This window comes from Leptosomus discolor, chromosome 7 (assembly GCF_034619465.1).
Source record: "Leptosomus discolor isolate bLepDis1 chromosome 7, bLepDis1.hap2, whole genome shotgun sequence".
Classification (NCBI taxonomy): Eukaryota; Metazoa; Chordata; class Aves; order Leptosomiformes; family Leptosomidae; genus Leptosomus; species Leptosomus discolor.
The window spans coordinates 40,973,766-41,001,332 of NC_141397.1; the positions used below are offsets into that span (position 1 = coordinate 40,973,766).

Consider the following 27,567-nt stretch of genomic DNA (forward strand, 5'->3'; position numbering starts at 1 on the left):
CAAATGGCTAGGGCTTTAAGAACTAATGTAAGTCCTGCAAAGTCTTGTGATACTTCACAGTTCTCCATACCTTAGAAGTTTCAGCATGTGCTGTTTTCCAGAGGCGGCAAGAATCACGGGTAGCCACTCCCTCCTCATGCAAGTCATGCTCTCTGATGACAGGCAAGGCTTTATCAAGGAGTCCCAGTGAGTTCAGCAAAGGCCTGCCTCCTGCCTGCTGCTAGACCCAAGAATTAATATGGAGAGGTGTGCGCTGACAATGTAACACTTCTAGGTACGTTGTGAACTAGAAGCTAATGGAAGCATCTCTGCATGTTTATGGATAGAACTTGGACAAGCAGACATACCTGAAAATGGATACATCCATTCCTGCTCAGATTTCAGAACAGCATGTTCATCACAGTGCCAAAACTATCACACAATCCTGAACTGCTATGGTTGCCCCAGAACATCTGTCATACAATGTCTCTATATACTGAGCTTTTGCAGTGTAGGAATTTTGCTAGTTTTGTCTCCTTTCATCGTCACTTGCATTTTACTCAAATCATGAGGCCTTGTCATTGTATTCTTAATTCTGCTTGCTGAAGTCCAACAGATACTTGCCTTTTGTTGAATGCCAAGCACAAAGTGATAGACAAAATTACATTCCTGATCTGCAGCTGGCATTGACTGCCTTTCCAGTTACTTGCTGTTTTGAGTTTTATGAGATTATTTTGAGTTTGGTAAAATATTATTAACTTTGGGTGAACAGAAACAGTTTGGGTGATCATAAGAACTCAGGTACCTATCTATGTCTATTCATAGTAAGATCATTTTAGATTGTTCATGCATATTTTGGATAGCAATTTTTCACATACACCAGTGGTAGAGTAACATCCCAGTCACTGGCCAAATACCCAGGCTTGTCACACTGACTTAAAAGAAGAAATCTTGCCCAAGGCAAACGCATTGTTCTCACTAAGCATATACCCCAGAAGTCCATTTACAGTGTCATAACTTTTCCAAAAACAAAGTCCTTGTGCTTGAAGAGCTCAGGATTAACTCAGGGAAAAGGTTTGGAACAATAAAAACTAAAAAAAATAATTTAATTTCCCAACCCACAGAACCCTTCATTTTTTGGCTTCCTAAAATAGCTACAACAATTGCATTGTAATTCTGAGATCTTCTCATAGCAACTTTCAATTACAATAAATGGAAAATCTGAGAAAAGCTGACAGTGAGATAAAAGTAGAATAGTTATGATGTCTCCAGAGACGAAAACTGAATCTGGATGATCTAAGCAATGGAGAAAGTCAGAGATGCAGAGCATTATACACTTGAATGAACTCGCATTCGCCAGGATGTTTTGTCAGCACAGCCCAAAGAACCCGGACAAAAATGCCAGTAAAAAAACGGGTGATGAGGCTGGCTGGCTAAACACCCTGAACAGCAGCACTTTGTTAGAAAAAAAGCTGAAGATCCGGAAAATCTATGTTCCAAAATGGGCCAAGAAGATTTGGTGGATTTTATTTTTGCCAAACTGCTACTGAATATTTTAGATCCCTTTGAGAGTTCAAGGCATATGGAAAAGAAATTCAACTGCGTTATTCCATGAAGAAGAGTTTTAAAACATTTTTACAGTAATGGGCCAAATTTTACAGTGTGTATAAGACAATGCGAATATTTTGGCTCACCTCTGCCTATGCACTAACACAGTGCTATTTACTTGCAAGTTTAAGCTTGTACACACACCCATCTGTAAGTACTAAGCCTGCTTTGCTCCTTACTTCTGCTCCTGTCCACTGCACCAGGCCTATCTTGCAGAAGTAACAGGCAAGTATCTCTTTCCAATGAGCAGTAAAAGCAGGGAAGATAGATATAAGAAGAATGGTGCCCCAAAAGGTGCAGTTCAAGCAAGAAATGTAAACGTTTCAAACTAAGAAGATGTCACTGCATCCCAATCTTTATGTTGTTTTGTGTGCCTGGCATTAGTAACTGGACTGAAAGCCAGCTTGATTGTCTATGATTTAGCAGTAAATCAAGGCAGGACACAAAGTTTTCTTCTGTGTCATTAAGGGCTCGCTACTAGTTTAATAGCCTGCCAGATGCTCCATTTGGCTCACCACAAAACCATTTTTTTCCTACAAAGTACAATACAGACTAAAAAAGGTTCCAAGAAAACACTCGTGTGCTTGCAGAAAATATCTAATTAGAAGACCTAGTTTTCTCAGGCAGTCAGCTATATATCAAACCATGCTGGAAACAGCACTCCAGTGACTTACAGGAAATGTCATGCTTTCTGCCCTTTCAGTCCTTGCTGTCTAATCACTGGGCTTCAAATCACCCGTAGTAAAGCTCAGGTGAGTCACCAGCATCAAGAAAAACAAGATTAAGCTGTCGTATCCCATCTCCTCCATGCACACAAAACCAGTTGCACAGCTCCACGACAGTAAAAGCCATAGAGCGTCATGGAAAGAAGCCAACTTCCTTTTTGCTGTATTCTCCATTTGCCATCTTTCCTTCAGTGCAAATTAACATTAACAATATTTTCTTGCTTTTTTCTAACATGAGCTATGTGTTGTTTTTCAGGAAAATCAAATCTCACTCCAGCAATCTTTTCTACAAATAGAAGTTCAGATTAGTTTACAATTCCTAAGACAGTGTTGATACATCAGGAAAGCAGCATGCTGCTTCATGCCTTGACAACACTATGCCAGCTATTAATAATACTTAACACTCTTCTGCCAACATTGTGCTGAACTACTATACAGTAGAAAATAAAGGCTCTCATATAGTTGACCTAAGTCATTCAAGAAACTAATTCTAGATACTTCCATTTCAAACTGGGAGAATTGATTCTGATTTGCAAATTGACCAAGGCTGTACATCCACCTAGAAAAACAACTGTGTCCTCTACTGTCTCATTAAATTAAATACCTCAATACACCTATTTTCTAATGAAGGCAACATTAGAGGAGCAATAAAGCTGTCTGAATTACATATTTCTACACCCTAATAATTTTTGTGTCAGCAACAACAGTACAGCTTTTTATGAGGCTTTTTATTCTCCTAGCAGTAGTTCAAATCAGAGACAGATTTGCTTCCATTTTAACTCCATGTAAGCCTTATCTTAAGTAATAGCACTTGCGCCTCTACTTCTAGGGATCCCAAGTTTTGTAGATGATATCCACTTGAACAACAACTAGGAAAATGAGGATTGAAAAACAATCTGATTTCCTCCACTACCTTTTCTGTAGTACATAAGCCTATGTGGCACATCTCATCTTTGAGCTATTGCTGAAACCCATGCCTTTCATTTCCTGCACACCAATGAAAGGGAATATGAGGATATCAGATAAGGTTTCAGCAAAGATAAATTTTCATGTAAGGTTCCACTGATAATCAGCACTACCCCAGGAAAATTTGCTTGCTTAGGGAGCCCCAAATATAAATCAAAGCATAGTTTCCATATGAATCCTAACTTTGGTAAACCATAAACATCCATGGTGCATTTGAATTAATACCTAATATCTTTTTGTGAGAAGAGGAATCTGTACCAGTGAAAATTTTAAAACAGGAGTACTAAAGACAGGCTCTTAAATCTATACGGTGCTGCTGATTATCTCAACTGTCTTTTCACAGTTTGCTTGTAGGATCCCTATTTTCAAACAGGACTCATGAAACATTTAGGATTTTAAATAGGATGTGCAGCTCTCACCAGGAACAGTCTCCTGCTCCATTCTTGAGAAATATCAAATAGTCCTTTTCAGCTCAAGAGATTCTCAATGCTGTTTGCAAGTTCTGACCTTGCTTGTGAGTCAGCACCTCCTGGGTCGGTAAAGGAAGTGAGATGAAGCTGTTCAGCTTCTGGAACACTGAGGTCCTCATCTCCCCAAACACTTGCTATACCTTTGCAACAGGAAAGGATCATCAGCTCCCATGTTAAAAGCAAACAGAAATTACTTCATTATGTGAAAAAAACCCACACTTTTAAGACTGTTTATAAGTAGGCAGCTCATTTTCAGTTAGAAGCCTTCTATAACTGGTTTCACATACACACAGGCTTGTTTTACTACTTAATTTCCCAGGAAGCAAGCAGAAACATTTAGTATCCAGGATGTTTGAAGAATGGTATTCTCTCAGACAGGAACTCTATGAAACCAGTTTTACCATTCTGTCTTTTCAAAGGTAAGTACATATGGGGTGTTGTCTGATGTTTTTGTCCTTGTTAGGAGAACACAGGGAAGTGGATACATTTATGCATCTGCAGCATGAAATTCCAGAGTTCGGCAGAATATTTCACATGTATTAAACTGACAGAGAAAATTGCATGCTGTTTAGATTTCACTCAAATGAAGAGACTGCATATTAATCCCCTTAAATTGGTGCTTGCTAGAAAAGGACATAATCTGGCAAATAGGCCACTGACAGCACTGGCTAGCAAGCTTTTCTCTTAACCTTACTTGGAATTAAGAGAATAGCTTTATTTTTCATTTTCAGTTGTGTTCTAAATTGGTCTTCTTCTCAATTTAAGCCTACCCCCAGGACTCCCACAAAGAACCACACACAAGTACAGATACAGTCCTTTGACTTGCTTCTCCCTAAACAGAGCAGTTTGCCTCATATGATGAGTCAGTTTTAGCTACAGAGGAAAACACTTGCAACAAGTAATGTCTGAATTTCTCCAAGGGCAGGCTTGGGAAGGAAGGGAACCTACCAGAAAGGAGCTTCACTGGCTGGATGCTTCTATGGTCCCACTTGCATTGCCACTTTCATTGCTATTTTGTTTGCTGTAAACTTAATTTATTTCAAATTAGAAGAACAATACATAAGATGGTCTTGTAAGTCTCTTTTATAGCTAGGAAGTTTTGCTCCAGTTTATATGCCACACTTTTGGCAGCAGATAGATAAAAGCCATCTTAGAGGAAGCAGCAAAGATACACATACAGAAACTGAGGTACTTTATGATTTTGGGAAGGATAGAGATATAGTAAATAAGAAACAGAGAAGCAGAAAAATGGGAGACATTAGACAAAGCTTTTAAGTAGAGCAATCATGTGAAAAGAAAGAGCAGAGGCAAGCCGTATCACAGCTGTTGCATCTCCCTTCCACCTCCACCTTCACAGTCCTAACAACTAATGAACAGGGAGCTCCTGGACATACTCAAATGAAAGAAGGAAGCCCACAGAGAGGGCAGGTAGCCTGGGAGGAATACAGAGAAATTGCCCAAGCATCCAGGGAACAGGTCAGGAAGACCAAGGCCCTGATAGAACTAGACCTGGCCAGAAACACCAAGGTTAATAAGAAAAGCTTCTATAGATATGTTGGTGGTAAAAGGAAGACTAGAGATAATGTGGGCCCTCTCGGAAAGGAAACAGGAGACCTAGCTATCCAGGGTATGGAGAAGGCTGAGGTACTCAGCGACTTTTTCACCTCAATCTTCACCAGAAAATGCCCCAGCCACACCACCCAAGTCAAAGAGAGAACAGGCAGGGGCTGGCAGAACGAAGAACTGCCCACTGTAGGAGAAGATCAGGTTCGAGACCATGTAGGGAACCTGAAGGTTCCCAAGTCCATGGGACCTGATGTGATGCATCCACGGGTCCTGAGGGAACTGGCGGATGTAATTGCTAAGCCACTATCCATCATATTTGAGAAGTTGTGTCAGTCTGGTGAAGTTCCTGCTGACTGGAAAGAGGAAACATAACCCCCGTATTTAAAAAGGGAAAAAAGGAAGACCCTGGGCCAGTCAGTCTCACTTCTGTGCCCGGCAAGATCATGGAGCAGATCCTCCTGGAAAATATGCTAGGGCACATGGAAAATAAGGAGATGATTGGTGACAGTCAACATGGCTTCACCAAGGGCAAATCCTGCCTGACAAATTTGGTGGCCTTCTATGATGTGGTTACAGCGATGGTGGATACGGGAAAAGCAACCAACATCATCTAGCTGGACTTGTGCAAGGCTTTTGACACTGTTCCACATGATATCCTTGTCTCTAAACTGGAGAGACATGGATTTGATGAATGGACAACTCAGTGGATCAGGAACTGGCTAGATGGTTGCACCCAAAGAGTCATGGTCAACGGCTTGATGTCCGAGTGGAGATCAGTGACAAGTGGTGTTCCTCAAGGATTGGTACTGGGACCAGTGCTGTTTAACATCTTTGTTGGCAACATGGACAGCGGGATTGAGTGCACCCTCAGCAAGTTTGCTGACAACACCAAGCTGTGTGGTGTGGCCGACATGCTGGAGGGAAGGGAGGCCATCCAGAGGGACCTTGACAGGCTGGAAAGGTGGGCCCATACAAAGCTCATGAAGTTCAATAAGGCCAAGTGCAAGGTCCTGCATCTGGGTCAAGGCAATCCCAAGCACAGATACAAGCTGAGCAATGAGTGGATTGATAGCAGCCCTGCAGAAAAGAACTTGAGGGTGCTGGTAGATGAAAAGCTGAATATAAGCCAGCAATGTGCGCTCGCAGCCCAGAAGGCCAGCTCTATCCTGGGCTGCACCAAAAGAAGCGTGGCCAGCAGGTCAAGGGAGGGGATTCTGCCTCTCTGCTCTGGTGAGACCCCACCTGCAGGGCTGCGTCCAGCTCTGGGGCCTCCATCACAAGGAACACATGGACCTGCTCGAGCGGGTCCAGCGAATGCCACGAAGATGATCAGGGGGATGGAGCACCTCCCCTATGAAGACAGGCTGAGAGAGTTGGGGTTGTTCAGCCTGGAGAAGAGAAGGCTCTGGGGAGACCTTCCAGTACTTAAAGGGAGCCTACAGGAAAGGTGGGGACTTTTTATCAGGGAGTGTAGTGGTAGGATGAGGGGTAACAGTTTCAAACTGAAAAAGTGTATATTTAGATTAGGAAGATGTTCTTCACTGCAAGGGTGGTGAAGCACTGGAACAGGTTGCCCAGAGAAGCTGTGGCTGCCCCCTCCCTAGCAGTGTTCAAGGCCAGGCTGGATGGGGCTTTGAGCAACCTGGTCTGGTGGAAGGTGACCCTGCCCATGGCAAGCGGGTTGGACTAGATGATCTTCAAGGTCCCTTCCAACCTAAATCATTCTATGATTCTATGATAATGTTCTCTTTTGATCTTTCTCATTTCAGCTGATCCTTTCTTATCCCATGTAAAGTAGAACAGTTTCAAGGGGAAGGCACAAGAACACTCTACCACAGAACAGTTCAACACATGGTTAAGCTATGAGGGGCAAGGATACTCTTCCAGAGTGAGAAAAATGGGTTTTAACCCTTGCATGAAGGAAAGAATTGAAAGGTAAGTGTCCCGAGTCCTGATTGAGTGTTCTAATTGCTAAGCTATTGTATAAAAAGTGAAACCACCATCATCTGATGGGTCTTTCACTGTATGCAAAGCCTAAACCCATAAAAATATTGACCAGATGAAGCACCTCAGGCAAGATAAACAGAAAAATGTCTAGTTTACAAATTCCACTATATACTGAGGAACTGGGGAACTTACTGAGCAACCCCAGCTTTACAGTAACTGAGCAGAAGTTCTGAGGATTTATATCTTGGACTCGGGTATTTATTCCCACCTAAGACTTCTCTGGATATAGCATTTGTCCTCTACACTCACAATTACTCAGCTTTTCCCCAAGGATAATTGTTCCTCCCTGAATTGCTATAATGGAACAGCAAACAAAAAGAATGCAAGGCACTCACATCTCATGACAGTGGAGGCACACAAATTATATAGAAAGGTGTGAGGGCTCTGAGAGCATTATTAACCTTTATAAAACAGATCGACATAATACCAGGAAAATTAATGAAATGAACTAGTAAAACTAGCATCAAACAGGGCTCCAAGTACAAGGTTTGAGACATCAACTTATCCAAGATCAACTCCATTTAATATGAAAAAAGGATTCAGTTCTGGAAACTCACAGTTTAACAGAATCAAACAATAATTAACTACCCATAGCTCATAATCGTGCAAAAAAAATTATACAGCTGCTTTGAGCTTTTGAGCTGTAGTTGTTGTACATGTGTGGGACACAATTCTAGGAAGGGCTGAACACCTTTAGGTTGCATTGTCTTCAGCTGAATCATTAAATTACATATCATATAATATGGTATATGATATTTTGTGTACCGTCATATAATTAAAAATCTATCATAATTCAGTATCATAATACATAAAGGAATGAGTGAACTTACAATAGTACACCTGGTACTGTCAGAGCTTTTTAGAGTGATTATGCTATAAAATTAGCTTTCCGTTAAAAGATGTTCCTGAAATTTCTTTAAAGACAGTTGTAAGGACTACAAACTTGCATCTGCTATGGACCATTTTGAAATAAACTTTTTCTGAATATTTTCTTGTGATGCTCAAATATTCCCACTTAAAAAAGCTAGAATTTGTTTTAAACTGGTAGAATGCAGATGATTAGTTCCAGTTCCTGCAGATACGAAGAACCCTTCTGACTATACCGTGAAGAAAAGCATGCTCCCAACTCAAATAAGAGAAGTGACTCTGCACCTGGATGTGGAGCTGCCTCTTCTCAGAAGTACTCTCTTCTGTTTCTCCAGCAATCCTTCTTACAGCACTTCCTTGGCACTCCTGTGCAGAGGTACATGAAGGAAGGAAAATAAAAAATTACTTTGAAATTTAGGGGACAAGGAGTCATCAGTACTAGTGCTTTTGTCTACCCAAGCGGAAATAAAAAAAAAAAAAAAAAAAAAAAGAAGCTTTCTCACGTCAAATAAAAACTATGATGTAAAATAGGGTTAAAGAAACGTCACTCTGGTTGCAAAATCAACCTCTCAAACATTAGGAATCACCAGAATTAAGATTACTTGTGTGACGCTAAAGCAGTTCCCTTATGTGTTCTAGCACAGCCTTTAACTACATAACATACAAGGTTTTTCACAGGTTCCATGCTTCACTCAATACAGGAATGGACAATACTCACTTAATACTTGGCTTTATCATCATTGGTCAGGGTACAAAGAAGAGGCAAGAAGCAACTGCGTTAGGTACTAAAATAGCCTTGTGTGCTCTGGAGAACTGAGGACATTCTGGTGGGGAAGAAGAGCACAGCCCATGCTCCCTTGCCAGCAGCCAGCCACTGCACAACCTGTGGCTTCATTTGCGTACCACTATGGATTTCCAGGAGAAGAGACGTTTCTGCTGTTTAGCTCTGTCAGCTCACAGAAACTCAGTTCCTCACTAGTGCAGGCACTCTTCTGCATGCCTTAGAAGTTAACTGGTCATCCTCTTATCTTCTCATTCCTCCACTCTTCCCATATCCCACCTGCCCTCAACCTGTAGTTATCTGGAGATAATGTTGCTGCCCACTGTCTTCCATGTTTGTCCTGATAATCAAATACCAGCCACACAAGCCAGGAGGGATCAGGGGTATGTAAATGTGAAGTTCCCAGTCAAAACTTGAAAAGAAGGCAACAAGTGGCAGAATGCCTTCAGCTTTGAGACTACATACCACCTCTCAGTTCAATGCAAAGTCTTAATTAAAACTTTGGAAATAACAACAAACATTCAGGTTTAACATGAGTGACATCTCTGGAGGGAGAGGAACCGGTCATAAGTAAGATTTTGCTGTCTTTGTGGGAGATGAATACAGTGAGTGGAGCTTCTTTATCATCTGGCCAAAGACAGAAGTGTCAGTGTCTGGTCTATCAGACACTGGGAAAATGACTTCTGTGAGCATCTGATGAGGGTGAAGGTCCCTGCATTTGTGTTCCCATCCTCCAAGTTTGTACTGTGGAGATGTCTCACTTGGTTTGTTTATACAATATGATTGTTTACAACATCAAACATGAAAACCCTAAAATAATATTTCAATTGCAAGTATCATCAAGCTCCAACTTCTCTGAAGTACCATATATTTCCACAGGAAGAATTGCTGTTAGTGCAGTAGAGACCGACCTCACTGACTTCAGCTGAATTCAGCCTCAACATGAGATACAGAAGCAAATCTCTCCCCCCAGAGAAAGTAACAGTATACATAAAAGGGAAAGTAAGTGAAAGAAATCGCAACAGAGAAAAGATGAAAAGCAAGAAACACAGTTAGACTGAGCTCAGTCATTATGAGGTGGTCTGAGCTGCTACTTGTCTATTTGAAAAACACTGGATCTCTTGTCTCAGTCTTCAGTCATTATCTGAAACTTGTAACAGTAAAAGCACACATCACGACCACAGGGAGTGTGCGATATGCTAGCACAGATGGATCCCAAGTCCGGCAGCTGATTTCCTACTGCACTCTTATCACAAGGAAAGGCAAGGTAAGAATGTAGCACAAGTAGTTTTTCTTCATTTCCTATGTCCTTCATGTACAACTACACCAGGAAGCAGCTGTCACTTATTTTTACTTGTGATCCTACAATAGGTTTTCACCATAGGTTTTTTGTATCTAGACACCAAAGTGACTCCATTCTTATAACGGGAGGAGACGCAATGCTGAGCTCTCTGTAAGTAACTTCTGACTTCCTCTGCTCTTTCCACCTTAGACTGCATAAAGCATGCCAGGTCTGCAACGAATAGAGCTCAGGGATAAACTAATTGCAAGCACATCTTTCTGAAGCATTACTGGATTTTTAAAGCTTACTCTTTTGCTAATTCAGGAACACATTAACTAATTGTACTGTGTCTAGCTCAGATTATGGCTGAGGATGGATCTTGTGAGCAATTGGGAAAGAACACTGCCTTTGATTTTATTGTGGGAAGCATTCCCTAGGTGTAATGCCATTGGAGATGGCTGAAGGGGATTGCAATCTGGTTAGAGAGGAAATTACAACTATAATAATTAGCATCAAATTAGCTGCTGTCTCATCTTGAGCCAGACAAGCTCATCACATTCCTTTTACTAGCTGCCCTCTGGTGGAAGAAGGTTCTGCAGAACAGCCCCAGGCAGGAAAATCCTGATGCTGTGCACAGGCCAGGTGAGGGCCAAAGGTGGCTTCCATGTTTCTGCTTCATTTCACTGGAAAGTGGTTATGGATGGGTCATTTGTGACTTAAGCCAGGAGGGATCAAATTAGGAGGAACAAACCCTGAGCAGATGCCCTCTGCCTGGGAAGAGGAGAGCTTTGCTAGGCCAAGGTAGAGTGATTTACACCGCTTTAACATAGCAGCTCTCTTTATGTGGTCACCTAGTTTCTGACAAGTGGGTAGAGAGCACTTGCTCTATTTATGTCCAAGACTGCTAAAACTTTGACCAGAATCATGTTTGCAAAGCTTTAAAGTACGTCTCTGTGTTAATCAGAAAGGGGGTCTCTAGTTGCAATTATTATATTATAATAATTATTACAACAATTAAATTGAATTCTTCTCACTGCCTTCTCTCTTGAGTTTGGCTACATGCTGGTACTATTTTATCTTCAAAGAAACCAATGAAATCTTTAATTGGGCAGCCCCATGCTCAATGCTGCAAGCTTGAGTTGCTCACCAGCCTATCCCCATCCTCTCTGCACAGGTGATGGTTGTGGGGTCATGTCTCAGCAAGACCGCAGGTGTTCGATCCAGAGCAGAGGAAGCAACAAAAAACAGGATGGAAATCCTGCTCAGGGGCATGCCAGATCTGCAGGCAAGAGGCACGGCCACACAAGGTGAAGGGATGGGTGTTCAGGACAGAGCAAGGGCAACTAACCAAGCAATAGGCTCAAACTTAGGACAAACATTTGAGATGAGACATTAGGAAAAATTTCAAAGCTGTAAGGTCAATTAGATAATGGAATAATCTTATCTGGGAAGTGGTGTAATTGCCATTGCTGGAGTGGTTCCCACTCGGTCTAGACTAGTCACTCGGGATATTTAAAGGGAATGGCTCGCCACTGGCAGAAGGGCTGGGCTGGATGGGAGAATAGGTCATTTTCGATCTCTACATTTTATGGTTCTACAAATTTTTGCTCCATTAGAAACAGGAGAGAGAAAAAAAAAAAAAAAAAAAAGAAAAAAAAAAGAGCCAAGGCCAAGCAAGAGAGAAAAATAAACCCAGCAGCCAGGGGACAGTTCAAATCACACTCAGCACGGCAGGAGGAGTCACAGACTTACTGTGGTAGGAACGGATCCTTGGGTCAAGCCCCCTGCTCCAAGCAAGGCTGGCTGGAACAGGCTGCCCAGCATCAGACCCTGCTGGAACCAGCACCCTCCTAGGGTGCACCCAGCCAGAGCAGCCCTTTGGCAGGGTCAGCCCTGCTTCTCCACCTCCCTGGAGGCCTACAGTCTGCATGATCTCCCCATCCAGGGAAATACCCAAGAGGTTGGTGGGAATTAGGTGCTTTGGTTTTGCTGCGGCAAAGCAGAGGGGAAAAAAATGCGTCACTTTCTGTTGGCCTGCCTCAGCGTGTGGCTCCAGTCTTTGTTCTTTAACTGCTGTAGATGGGAGAGCACCGTAAGCCTCTGGGTGTGCAAATGGTCTTGGTGTGCTCAATGGGGAGCTGTCACCTCAGTGACCCATCATGGTGCCGGAGCTACTGTGCTCCTGGAGAAACTGCTGCTGGAGTAACATAGTGTGTCTTCCAAATTAGGTGCATCTTAGAAATGGGGAGTTATGTTGTACATGCTTATTGGGGAAAAGAAGGACTGCTAGAATAAAGAGGAGACAGGTGAGTGTTTAGTTTTGGAGAGGGAAGGCCTGGTTTGCACTGGTGTCACCAGTCACCAGCAGTGCCACAGCTCCTGTCCTGTGTCCTAGTGGTGCCATGTGCCCCGGCACCACCACAAAGCCCTGAACCGTTCTGGGAACTGGTGTCCTACACGCACTTACATATCTACACCAAAAAGATGTAAAAGTAGCACTGCATTTCCTCCTTTTATGAATGGTATGGAGCCACTTTGGCACCTTGACATAAAAGGCCTATGGTGAAAAGCTATTGTAGTATCACAAGTAAAAAAGCAACACAGTCCCCCCATGTGTTCCCACAGTCCCATACAACTGGACAGGCAGAACCACGTGAAGCCAAGAGGTCAGGCAGTGCCTGGGGAGTGGGAGAGGGAGTGCAAGATGTGAGTTGCAGTAACCTCTGTATTCTTCCAGTCGCTTCCCACCACATACATTTATGTGCATGATTAGTGTTCTTGCAATCTTTGAATGTAGGCCAGATAATGAGTTCAAAACTCTTCATTAAAACATAATCTCTTCCTTGACTCCCCCAATCACACACACACATCCCTGGGCTACCTGATTGCCCTTCCTGCCCAGGCAGAGCTAATAACACTCTCCCAGAGCCGACTCCCCTTGGAAGCAACCACTTTGTGTCACACGTGTTTGGGATCAGCAGGGACTCTCTCTGCACTTGGCCTAATTAGCTGTAATGGAGGGGTAGAGCAAAATCCAAACCACATGCTTCGGCCCTCTGAATTTAATACCAGCAGTTTCACACCGACCTGCTGGCCCCTCCACCCGAAAGCATTGGTGCTTAACAGTCTCTGGATCTATAACAGTTCCTTGGGTCCTTCCACACATCACTCCCCAAACACAAGAAGCCTGGTTGGGGGTGTGGGTAAGGATTTATTTTCTTTCCCAATGGTTTTCCAGGGCTGCCTTTCTTCACTCCCCTGCATTTGGAGGCACTGGGCATCCCTGGAGTTGTGAGTGGCTTGGGAGTTTCAATGAGAGAGATTTATTGTAGAGATAAAATAATCCTGTTTGACATCACAGACTACAATGATGATTTTCAGTAGTATTTCTTCATGATTTAAGTTGTACTGGAATACTTTTCACAGAGAACGGATTTCTAGTACATTACTTCCATAAAGGATTTTGGTAAATCTCTTTTGAGATTTAAAACACATATGGAAGTTTATCAGCGGAGACATAAATCCTATACTCATCTGCTATGCCTTCTACCTGACTAGAGATGCAATGAGGATGTTCAGATTTGGTTCTTTCAAAAGCTTTACAACTATGAAGTGATAAAGGCACTTAATGGTTTTTCATGTTGGTATTATACAGAAATGTTTCAATTAAGCTGTCCCCAGGCATTGATACAGCACTTTTTGTATCTACACACATAATTCTGTAACATATCAACAAAATTCCTTGCTACATAGAGCCTTTGGACCACAAATACGGCAAGACTACTGAGAAAGGAAAGTGCATTTTTCAGCATGACTCAGTTTCCCTTCAGTCCTTGGAAGCACAAAGAAGTCTGGCTTGCAAGCTGAGCAATAAAATGGACTCAAGTCCCACACTCACAGCATACCACAATGAGCCCTTCATTAGCTGGCCCTTCCCGTCAGACTGTTAAAGGGGACACAGGTTTACCAAACAGCTAATCCTTGATAATGAAAAGTTTCCAACAAAGCCTATTTCCAGGGAGGCTGGGCACTTTCACATTAGCAAGAAGTGAATAGACAAAGTGGTTCAGGAAACGTGCCAAACAGTAGCTTGTGCATTGAAACACAAAGACCTGCAGTCTTCAGGGAGCTAAAGAAAAAATACAGTAGTGTTTTGAATTGTTTATTGTCATTATAGTTACTTTCTTCTTCACTTTCTTTCATATTATTTCATGAATAGACTTCAAACTATAAAATATATACAAATTTGTCTCTTAAATTTCACTTGCAAATATAAATCCATCTCTACCCTGCCTTATCCCATTCTCCATGTGAGACAGAGGTTTCCTGTCCTTGCTGTGGGCCTCTTCTGGACATAGGCCACTTTCCTTACTATCAGTCCCTAAGCAACTGTAACACCATTGACTGCTACCCCTTCATTTCCTCAGGGTTTTGTTTTATTCTGGTATTTAACAGGCCAACAATTGGATCTTTTCCTTTTGGGGTCTACTTTAAGAAGGCTTTGTTTAACCAGATGCAATTAAGCATTTAAGATCCAAGATCAGTATTTTTCCTTTAAAATTGTAAAGGCAATGCATATTATTTGGATTTAGGTAAAGAATGTCAGGATTAACATCAAAACATGAAATGTAAGGGTTATGGAAACAGCTTTTCTCTTTGAAAGAAGGACACAGCAAAACAAATTCAGGGTGGCTGAAGAACCAATTCACTAGAACAGAGAAGCTGTAGGGTGGACAGGTTTGAGTATGGAAGCACAAGGTGTATATAACCCTCAATGCACAGTGGAGCTCTGGGAGGGACTGTGACACTCTTGTTCACCTTCCGGTGAGGGGAGCAGGAGGAGAGCACAGCATGTGTGTGCTGTACCTTCTCATAAAAGAGAGCAACACACTTCAGCATGCACAAATAGTTCTGGCTGTTCCTGACTTATCCATCTACCCCTTTATTTTTTCTTTTCAAGGGAGTATGAAGGCACTGTGGACTTCACTGCGAGCACCAGTGCCTCAGTCTCATGTGTATGCTTGGGCAGAGAAAGCAAGCTTGTTGGAAGGAAAATAACTGGTATAACCCAGCACTGAAAACCCTTGAGACAGAACTAGGCTGACACCTGATGGTTCAAGTTCGAGGACAATTTCACTACTGCTCATGCTGGTTTGTAGACAAACAAACCACTTCCTATGGCAGTCGCTTTAAAGAAGGAGCTTTCATGTCGGTGCTCATATGGGTCTAAGCAGTTTATATTCCTGCAGAATTAGCCAGATCACGAAAGTCACCGGCTGTGCCGAAGCAGTTCCCTCCACAACGGGCCGCCTCGGTGCTGGCAGCCACCAGAGGGCAGGCTGCCCCGCTCCCGCCCCAGCACCGCAGAGCCCTCTCCTGCACCTCTACACTTCCTATTTTCTTCAAATACAGCCGAGCAAATATATTTTTTGACTGAGCTCGCGCTGGGGGAAAGGCAGGAACCCACCAGTGTTGCCTGAGGTGAGGAGATAAAGATGAACCAAACATCAAGAGTCCCTCCAAATCAGGCTTCTGGAACGACCCTATTTCAACCCACATAGGCTGTTACCTTTCTAAAAAACATTCTTGGGAGAGAAAGGCTTAAACCTCTTAATTTTTAATTTTTCTAAACTAAGTCACCAAGACTTGCAGTGAAAGGGTGTTGTCTCTACTAACAATGAGATCTGCTTGAATCTATAGGTACTGAAGGTCTGTGATCCCAATTTGATGCATAAGGGTTTTGTGCTGAGCGACCAACCACAACATGGTGCTAGTGGTGATGTGAGGCTTTGCCAGGAACCACAGCTGCTTTGCCAAGAAAGCTCCAGCTTGTGGGTGAAGGTCATTCATGTGACAGACTACCTTCGCAGCAATCTGTTCACCTCTGGGCTGAATCTGACCCATCATCTTGCTGAATATTTCCTAGTGTGCGTGCAGGTGTACAGGCACAGGCTTTCAGCTTGCTGCTCTGTCCCCACAGTGAGCAGGGACTGCTACTTCTTGTTAACAGAGGATGGCCAGGAGAGTGCACCACAATGACATCCAAACTGCCACTTTGGAGGTGCTCAACCAGAGCACCGTTTCATACCATGTCTATCACCAACAGTTAGGGTCAACCTTAACACAACCACAAAGGCATGCCTGCTTCCCCTCTAGCCTGCCTGTCTTTTCCTCAGAGCCTTATCGACTCCTCAGGTGAGTCTCACAAACTCAGCTGAAGTGCAGAGGAGCAGCTGAACCTTTCCTTATGGCCTCTTTCTGCCACAAGTACCTGGGACTCGTACACTGGAAAAAAGCCAAGACTTTTCAGCGCCACATCCCCCACGTCCCTTCACTCCTGCCCATGGGTGCAGACCAGCAGTTTGCAAACAAATATCTGGAATGCCTCTGCTTCATGACAGAGATGTACAAAATTGCATTAGTGCTTTGACTAAACTCAATACAGCAGAGAGTGAATCAGGTAGCTTAGGCTGGTTGAGAACAACCCACAGTCCAACCAAGATGAGTGTATTCTTGCCTTAAAAGTCCAAGGCAAGTACGTGAGACTTGGGTCTCAATTATTCTAAAAGATTCTCTACTTGAGGGGGGGGGGGGGGGGGGGGGGGCGGGAAAGCATATAAATCACTTTGAAGATTAGAGACTATGTCTGGGCAAAGAATGTAAAATAAGACTTACCGTCAGAGCACTACAATTTCCACAGCCTTTAGAGCTATGTGAAGTTAAACACTTGCTACATCGGAGTCCTCTCCTTCTTGTTTATTTGTCACAGTCAACTAATTGAACCAAAGAAATTATATCATTTTCTCTTTTGCACTCAGTGAATAGGTAATCCTCATTTGCATTTGGCAGGATAGCACAGACCATTCTGCAGTCTTGACAGATACTGCATATAATGGTCTTAATGGTCTCTTTTTTGTTCAGCTCCACTGTCCAAAACCTGAAAGAGTCTTTACACATTATAGTCTGTTACTAAAAGACAAAAGCTAAACTGTAACTGAGGTTTTGCATCTATGCAGCATCTCTGGGCTCTGCTCAACAGCTTATTCCCCAGGAGGCAGAACTGGTCAAGCCTGGTTTCCTACAGATTTTTGTTCCCTAATAGACCCTCTACTCACCACATTACCTCTGTTCCAATCCATACTCCTCATGCATTGCCCTGTCAATACATAAATACTGACTGGCTAGATGGGACTTGTCAATAAAAACGCACATTAGAAACCACATCCCTTGGTAAGAGCACTAATTTGGACATTACACATTTACTCAACTGCCAGGGCTCATGAAACTTGCAGGAAGCTTTGATACTTCCACCTCTTCTAAATTTGGTCAGTATTTTCAAAAATTACACGTAGGGAAATAGACAGACAATTCTCAATTGCCTCATTCCTTTAGGAATTAAGCTAAAAACTCATTAAAAAGTGATTATTTGAGTTCTTCAGAACTGCAAAAGATGGTCCTTTGCCATTTCAGAAGTCAGAGTGTTCACTCTGATACTGCATACAATTGCATTCCCTCATTGCCTGCTTTGGGATAGTTAGGACTCCCAATAACCCATTCCTTTCATAGATGCTACAGCAGCAGAGCTTAAGTTTCCAAAGATCAGTGTAGACATAAGGACAGAAACACATCCATAGGCTCCAGGGATGGAGACTTTGATAGAAAGTATTCCAACTCCACACGGAAAAAAGTTCCACTAAACTCTGAACACTCAAACACTTTCAATGAGAATCAAGAAACGATTGAGAAGTTTGAAAAGGCAGAAGGTGGTGTACAGTGATCTGTAAAGTGTGTATGTGTGTTATGCTTAGTATGTGAGTTAGAGAGGCTGGGCAGCAGCCATTTCAAGTACATAATAAGTTAAACTAGGTGTTAGAGGGAGAGGACACTAGATTCTTAGGGATTCTCTTTGTCAAATGATTGAGGGAGTTAACTTTATACACCTTCATATATTTGCTGCTGCAATACTACAGTCTGAATTTGTTACACAGATATGCTGCAGGCATCAGCACATAATGAGTAAACATAAACAAGGTATAAAAAGTACAGGTATGCTCACCAGATACAGGCTTCTTGCAGCAGAATCTTCCAGCTCGATACTGCAAAGTGGTGACATCAATTTTTCTAATGAAATCTCTACAATGAAATAGATCTAGGACTTCTGAATTACTTTCTATCTTAAAAAAGTTTTCATCTGAATGGAGATTACACAGACAGTAGCTGCAGAATACTTGCTGCAAACAAGCAAACATCATATGAAATGTATGCTTTAGCACTTCATTTTCCAAAGTTTGAACTGGTTTTCCTTATTATAATTTGAAGTACCTCACACACTCACATACATTCTGTGTACAGTCCAAAGTCTCACAAAATGTTTCTCCAAGAAAACCTGGTGAAAATAACAGTTGAATAGCTCCACGTATTTGACTTAAAAAGCAATATATGCTGCAGAATACAGATCTTAATTATGATCCTGAATCTGCACTGAGTCACCAGTATGAACTAAGAGTGGGTATGAAATCATTCATCAATTTCACCTAACCAAGAAATTTGCAATATTCCATTCCTCACTGTTTCCACTTCCCTGAATGCAAACCATAGACCAATTTTAGTTTCATTTTAAAGGGAGACTGAAGCTGATAGTCTTGAGTCACTGGGGCAATAGGTAGAACTTGTAGGATCCATGTACATTGCAGTCATACTCTCCTCAGTAGCCTGACTTGCAATGGACCTTGCCACCTAAATCTAGTGGACCAATTCTGATTTGAAATCATACTGGATCAGGTAAAACCTGAGGGGAGCACAATTTCCCCAGGGATCTGTTCACTTCGTCACCTGAAAGAAGACAGGAACTGAGTTCAGGCAACAAGAAATAAAAAATTTTGGATTCCCAAGTTAGCACAGCATTGAGGGGATGAGGGATATCTTTCAGCCATGCACTTTGCCCTCACTGAGGGACACTGAGATGGAAAGATGAACAAGTTTGGCCTCCATACTGTTGAACAACTGAGTCTTGTTACAAACTCTGGAGAGTGAGAAAAACACCACCAGAAACAGGCATCTACCATGAAGGAAATATCTTTATGAGCATCACAGTGTTCTTTATATAGTGCCTAGCACAGCGACAAATGGAGATGTCAACACTAATGTGAAACAGAGATACTGAAATGCACTTTACCCGATGCTGAGCTAGGAGGAGCAAGGCCAGGTTCACCCTGAACAGGAGTTACCGTCTGCATAACCTGCAACAAGGGGGAACATTCCACAAATGACTGAAGAAAGCCAGAGCAGCAATATGTAAAGGAAGTAGCTCCATGCTCCCCTCAGGCTAACTCCTTGTCCTCACTGACTGCAATCCCAGGGGTTTACATGCTAGTTTCTATAGGAAGTGATGCTCTGCACCAGGCAGGCAAAGACGACACTGCACAGAAACAGTTATAACAAAAAAAGAGGCTTTACTGACGCACGCCCAAATGTCATCTGTAATCAGGGGCCTTCTGTTGAATACATCTGCCTTACACCTACTACTTTGAACTGATGCCAAGGAAAAGACTGGGTTTGAGTCAATCTAAACTGAAAATAGTTATAGGAAATAATATTGTGGGTTGCTTTCAATCTTTGGGATTCATTCATTCCTAAAATAAATAAGGGTAGACGTTATGTGAGTGTTCTGTTATCTGCATTCAGTTCCTTGCTCTGTCTCAGACTTTCTGAATGACCTTGAACAAATAATTCACTGTATCCACCCCTCAGTCTCCTTTTGCTACATCACAAAAGGTACTGGAAGACTGAATTCATGGAGAAGGCATTCAGACACCATGGCGATAAGTTCTACACAAAAAAGTACTCTATACAAAAAAAAGTGTAGGCATATTTAAAGGAAAAGATAATGCTATCCTGACTGTCTATAAACTATATATTCTCCTCAAAGGTCTCCTCCTCCAAGCTATTTTGGGTTTTGTTCTTCAGAATAAAAAATCTTCAGCATTTCCAAAGTGACAAATTCTTTTTTATCATTCTCTTTTCATTCTTTGCAAAGGACATAGTCGTCTTCTAAGTGCTTCTTTACATTAAAAGTTAACACAAGTTATCAGAAAGCTAATGGTGAATTTATTACATACTGATGCCATGTTTAAATTAAGTTTGGCCAATGACACAAACTTGTTCTCTTGACTGCAGAGCAAGTATCTGAGGAGCATAATCATTGCATACAACAATTTCACCTATCATGTACTAGCACACATATATCACCAGTGTACTCTTTCTACAACAGCCTTTGAAGTACCAGAATGAAAGCAAATTCTGACTGCAGACAAATTAATCCAGATTCTATCTTTGCTTTCAGAGCTTGCACTGACATCAAACAGAGAATAACCAACATTACGCTTCATCAATTCACAAGGAAATCCTTGGCACAGCTTCAGCATGGAAGGCAACAGAGATCTGTAGCACCTTTGTAGTCATAATTCAGGTAAAAACCACACAAGACAGATTACTTAGTGGGCCTTTTTACTGGTATTTAATCAGAGTCAAAAAAACCCAGAAGATAGTATTTGATCATTCAGGGTAAGAGCTCACCTCTATCTAATAGAAATACATTTCATTTGTAATGTGAAATGCTGACTTTTGCACAAACATAGCCTGCTGCCTCGGGGCAAGGATTACTGAAAATACTTTCTGGCCAGTCATTTTAAAGATAAATACACAGCTGTGTCTGAATTGGCATACCTGCTACTAAAGTCTGTGTGGCCACCCATACAATTCTGGATGCTGGAGTTTTATTACTTCCAGACAGTAGTATCTTAAGTTTTTTATGGAGTCCTCTAATAAAATGAGGTCCATATAGTTCAGTGACCATAGCTATCTCCAATATGAAACTCAGTGGTTCAGACCCACACCAAAGTAGTCTGAAAAGTCTGTAGACTGTTAGCCACACAACATACAGTTGCTCTGAGGATCTGCATAGCCCCAAATGTCAGCCATTACTTCACATCTGTGTTCCTTAAGGAAGGGATTTTTAAAAACGCAAGAATATCATTGTCACCAAAAATCTTCTTGATCTTTCAAAATTTTACTCTACACTCACAAATTCCAAAAGATATTTCATTTGCTACACTGCAAATAGGAGAACTTATGCCCTGCATCTGCCACTTATGAAGGTCAGTCCTACAGTCCTTATTTTGCCTGTATGACCACACTGACATGAGATTTTACAAAAAGTCTTTACACAGTTCATCTCTGTGTATCTCTTTCCGTGTTTACTGCCAAGACAGAAACACGAACTCTTTCTCCACTAAAAAACATGCTTGAAACAAATGCAGGCTTCTCATATTCAACATAATACATACTCAGGACATCATTATTTATATGAGATCCTTCTTTTCTATTACTTTAAATGTCATTGTGCAACTAGAAGGCATAATCTGCATAGTTAAAACCCAGAAGGAAAAAAGTGAACATACTCTGTGGTTAAATTTCACTTGCCAAACACATAAAAAGGCTTCAGAGGCATTTCATGTCTCTATGGAGTCTTTTCACACAGTGTTTCACAAAGAGGTCACTGCTCTTCAACGCACTGGCTGTCGCTGCATCCCTGAGAGGACTCTGCTTCCCTAAGAACTTACTACATCCCAAAGCACAAGTGGTATGAACAATAAGATAAGGAAATAGAGAGGACAGATGTTCATGCTGCATCAGATAGATTTGCTGGTGATTGGTGTGATCTGATTGGTCCCAACATGCTAACTTACTTTACCCCATCTGCTGCAGTATCTAGAAACACATTCAATTCAGCATCTCCCTCTAAGACTGCAATGAGTACTGCAGGGTAACGTCAATGTAAGTGGGACAGGAAGAGTTCTGCCTAATAGAGGAATAGGAACAGCATGCTTTATGTTAAGAACTCCTTTGTAATACACTGATAATAATCTCTGACCTTCACCTCATCCTTTAAATACATCTCAGGTGTGTTAAAGACAGCTGAAAGCCAACCTGGATGTAAACAACCTCTGTTCCAAGCTTATTACAAAACCATATCTCAGGGATCCTCTCCCTTGAGTAGCAACACAGCCTTTTTGCAGAAAATAGCCAAAATGCTAATGATGCCAGCGGGCTGACAACCAACAGCAGAAAGGAAGTACTTCCTGACAAACAGGATGGCATGTGGAGTCACTATTCTCCCATGCCAGGGACAGCTCCCTCTCTGTCAGCTGAGGAACTGTCTCTCCATTGTCCACTTTTACTTTAACTCCTGATTTACGCTTCATCAAACTTTCTCTGGCAGTCAGACAGATCCAATGTGTCACATGCCTGGATCAGGAAGACAGGGAGCTGACAGGAAACCCCCTTGGCTAAACAAATGCCAGTTAATGCCAGCTTGCCATTTTTCACATCCCTGTCATCATCTCTCTGGTATGTACTAATGACTGGACAAGAAAAAATTGCTGGCAATGGTCACAGAGCTGGCTTCTGAACAAGCCCTTAGAAACATGGGATAAATCATCAGCACCTGACAAACCACAGACCACTCTACGAGATGAACCAAGATGCACTAGTGTAAGGTGCTGATCAGGTATGGTCTATGTTTTGTTCCATCAACAGTGAATACTACCATCCACTACAGGAGTCCCACAGCACTAATGCATTCTCTGGCTTTCCGTTCCCTAGTAATACAGCACTTTGTATAAAATCAGAAGCAGATAGCAGGTCTACTCTCCATGCAGCAACAGCTCTTCCTTTAGTGCTAGGGTCAGGAGAAGAAAAGATGCTCACCTTCACTGAGTTATTAACTTCCACTGTGCTTTGACTTGCATTGTTGACCCTACTCCCATTCAGACAGAAGCATCTAGTTTGAATTTAGTGATGCCTTAAATCCAAGAGAAGAGACAAGCAGGATTAAGCTTGAGAGCTATTGACTTTCAATCCCTTATTACAAACAGGAAGTTGGACACTGAATTACTACCCATCAACTGCAAGTTCCATTCTTCTGCTAATGGAGTCACTTGTAAGGTAGATGGTCACAGCACAATGCAGTTTCTGCTCTTTAGGGAGGGCACTAACTTGAACTGAGGAATGTAATGGTGCCAAGTACTGTATTCTCTGCCAACTGCCTTTCTTTTACCCATCTGCCTCGTAGCTCCAGCTGCCTGGTGCCCTCCTTTGAGACCTTAGACCTTGCCTTTTTATCCTGTAATCTCTGCTGGGATTGGTAATGCTATATTTACAATCAAAGTAACCAAATCAAACTAACAAAACAATTGCTTTAGTAAGTCTTTCATATCATCTATATATCTGGCATCTACTCTATCATTCCAAATAAATTCAAGTGTTTAGACTTTCGTATTTACCTCAGTTCTCTGCTGTTATATTGATGACTGAATACACTCTTAAGTGGGCAATTCGCGTGTAAAAGAAGAGACTTTGTTATGATTTTTGCCAAACTGACTTCAGGGTAATGGGCAGGTATTGTCCCACACAAACCTCACTGGCCTCCCCTCTTGTGATGGAGAAGTGGAATTGACTGTGTACCATACGTGGGTACACCCTGAGCAGAGCATGCCAGCAGACCAGGGCTTGCACCATGTTTTTAGTTCTCCATGAGCCTCCCTGGTCATTTGCTTGTAATGTAATATGAAACAATGGCTCTCCTCTTCTGTGCAAGAGGTCAGAAAGGTCAGCTACAGCTGTGTAAAATATGTGGGTTTTTTTCTTCAGTCACAGGAGACCAAGGCTCAGTGTAACTAACACAACCTGCCTAAGTCAAATACAACACACACTTAAAGTGCCACAGCTTCCAATCATTAGAAATATCCCAGAAATTAAAAGTACGAACCTGGTATAAAAAAAAATCTGGCAGTGGTGAAATCACCTTCTATACAAAGACTGTTTTGACATCTGATGACAAACTATTCAGATCCTGAAAGAGAACCTAATTTCCATCCCAGTACTCTGTCCTCTTGAGAGCCTGGAATGGGGAGATGGAGGGGTGGTAAAGGGAAGAGATTGAAAAATGACACACACAAGGGGAGTAACCTTCTAGAGATAATCAATGGCTTCCTAATGAGCAGAGGACTCTGCTGAATATTGATTAGCTAGCGCTGGCAAAGCTCTGCTCTGGGGAGGTCAGCGCTCCTGCCAGCTGCCTTGTGCGAACACAAAGGAAGCCTCAGCAAAAGGCAAATTGTAAATGGCAGGTTTTATATGAGAGGCACCATTCAGGCCCTCAGTAGAGGAAAAAACCCAAAAAGTATGGTCACAGCACTAGCAAGTACAAATGCTAACTTTTGTTATTACACAGTGCTATGAATTGTAATCCCAGGTTTGCCCTAATAAACTTGTTTTAAAGATTATCACTTGCAACTTTGCATGATAATATGAGTAGCCACAGGTTCCTCTTTAAAGATTTCAGAGACATGTGAAATGGGGTGCTTTCACAGACATCTGCCCTCAGAAGCTTTGTCCAACGTTACATCTCAGTACATGTAGGGTATGTGTATACATTTCAAGGTAATACCATGTGCTGATACCTAGACCAGCTCTAAGCATAGGTCAGGCACCTGAAGCAGCACAGCTGTGGGTTAGTACTCCATCCCTCTCGCAGTACTGTGTTCTTACTGTCCCACTCAATAAACATGATTTTAGGTTTTTAGTATATTTTGGTTTTCCATAAATAGTTAGATATTCATTTTATGATTACAGGCATTGGTAAATACACACAGAACTTATACTGACAAGGAAATTAGCTGATAGTGATTAAAAGGTTATCCTACCTTTTTAGAAGCAGAGAGTCTTTTCTCACAGGCTTTCTGTGGAAAGAGAAATTGTGACAGTCACGGAAAAAGGATCTGGAAACTGTGTTCTTAAAAAAAAAAAAAAAAAAAAAGAATAAGAAGAAAGGAAAAAAGTTCCAGTTCCTGTCTGGTGTAACTCATTTGACTTCAGTGGGGCTGTCCCAGGGTAGATTTGTCCCTCTGTCTTTGCCAAAAAGAGAACAACAGGAGCCAGCCAAAGGTATCTGCTTTTACATTTCCTCAGTGAATCCGTTCATTATACTCTCATGATAGAGAAGCTGTAAACAAAGCACTTCATGATGTTGCATTGTGCTATCCATAATGATATTGTATGTGCTTCGTCAGTTACATGCTTCAAGGCACATTGCAAAAGCTTTTTATGTATTCAGGACTCTTTCTGAGAGGGTGGGTTAAATGAAGAGAGGGAAAAGCTAACAGTTAAAACAGAAAAGGAAAATTGAACAGTTACTTAGAGAAGAGGTCAGCATAAGAGGGAGGAGAGGAGGCTTTACATACACAAACTGCAAAAAAAAGACACTAGTACAATTCCTGCCTAGCAGTATCCCAGTTAGTTCATACGCTTCAACACTTTCACTTACCCTTTCTCTTTAAGATTACAAGCCCTCTACGTTTATATGGTGCTGCACATGAAAACCTCAGTCTGGATGGGGACTCAGAAGAATTTTTGTAAATGAAAAAGTTCAGTTTGGAAGCTCTCTTAGGCTAGCTTTACATAAATGGCCCAACTGTGCTCTGACTTCAGTGATGTAAGTCAGGTGTAACTTCCTTACTTGGGAGCATTAGAAAATTCTAGTGACAGATGATAAGCGAGTCCTAAATTATTTATTGCTTAGCAGATTAACTTAAAGTTATTTGCAGTATATAGTGCAAATAATTTTGCTTCTGAGAAGAAATTCCTTTTGTCTTGCAAGCATTTACTGTTCCTGCTAATACTGTCTTGGATGTAATAAAGTCCAGCAGGAATGTAACACTTCTGCTGAGGGCTTTTCTTTCAGAGGTCCAGAATCTGCCACCAGAACACGTATAATCCACACCCTGTTTAGAAGTATTTGTGTTTGAAAAGGACTTGAAAAAAAATAAACCTTAGATAACCAACACTCAGCGGGCAGGGGAGGAAGGCATTTGAGGGCTGGAAGCTGAGACTGCTCTGGGAAGAGGAGCACAGAAAGAGGTAGCAAGCAAGGGTGAACATAGGGATTGGCAGAAAAACAGAGTTTTGTAGCAAATTCTACCTTGTATTAGCTTGTATGCACATATAACGTATTCTGTTGCAAAATCACAAAATTAGGTTTGTTTGGATTTTAATAGAAGTAATTGTTTGGAAGTGAAATGAGACAATAGAATGTGACCTATATCAAAATACACTAAAAATGACAGTCAACAATGTCAAATGTTTTAAATGCCAGATTTCATTGTGGAATATGGAACAAAACAGTTTCAAAGTGCATACATCAAAGCAGCATTTGAATAGTTTAACAGCAAGCTGAAAGATTTCTAAACTGTGCAATCCCACTTAAAAAAAAAAAAAAATTACTCCATATCCCAAGTTTTCCCCTATTATTGTCAATTACTTCTCCGCTAGAAACCATAAAAGGAAAAGTTCAGACAGTTCTTTTCTGAACACTTAAATAAAGGTAAAAACTGTCAGGCTTGTGTTACTTAAGAAGTGTTTACAGATGAGTAATTACAGCTAAACAGCAGCTCCTTCCTCTGGAAAGGACTGGACATACACATGTTGCCTTAGTCACTGCTCAGGTGACAGTGGGCACAAGGTATTGGGGAGCAGCCAGTGACGACTGTGTCAAAGTGACAGGGAAAGTAACCTACTCATTTCTCACTAGAAAACCAGAGCCAAAAACTGCCTCACCTGAGCCCCAGGGTTTAGCATCAGAGTATATCCCAAGAATACTCTTAACAGGAGCTAGCTCTGAACAAAGAGATGACGTGGCAACCCTCTAAAACCTTGCTGTAAGAGTTGTAGACTTATGCCTAATGTTATTATTTAAAAGGTGCTTGCATTTATTTCCCAGTAATATTATCCATGAGCCTGCCCTTCACAGAGAGGAAAGAAAGCCAACAAAGGACATAAACAGACATTACCATGTCAGAAATCTCCCAGCCAAGGCATAGTCACTCGATGCAAATTCAGAGAAGTTGGACACTTTCTCATCTGGAGTTCCAATGTTGTGCAATTCAGTGTAACGAAGAGGAAAGGATACCCAATGTAGTAAAATAATAATATAATACTGCTTTGCAGCAAAATATAGTCACTCCATAACAGCTTTTGTAAAAGTCCTCCCAGCATTTATAACAAATTATTATATTAATAATTATTAATAACATCTTACCTAGCTATTCAAGTTCACAGATGTCAGTCTTCAACAAAGGACGGACTATCATTTGCTGACTTTGCATTATCTAAGGCTTGACCCTGCCATCATGGCAGGTAGCCATATTGTAACTACTGGCACAAAGAAACCCGTTAGAGCTGCAGGAATTAACATGTGGC

General features: G+C 41.7%; 1 protein-coding gene across 1 annotated transcript in view; it reads right to left on the reverse strand.

Moving 5' to 3' along the window:
* Positions 1-27,567, reverse strand: part of LOC147415250 (uncharacterized) — a 112,889-nt gene that overhangs the window by 74,763 nt on the left and 10,559 nt on the right. Inside the window, exon 2 of the mRNA XM_086468562.1 lies at positions 8,474-8,554. Within this exon, the coding sequence (XP_086324688.1) occupies positions 8,474-8,554 (81 nt within the window). The remainder of the gene's footprint in view (positions 1-8,473; positions 8,555-27,567) is intronic.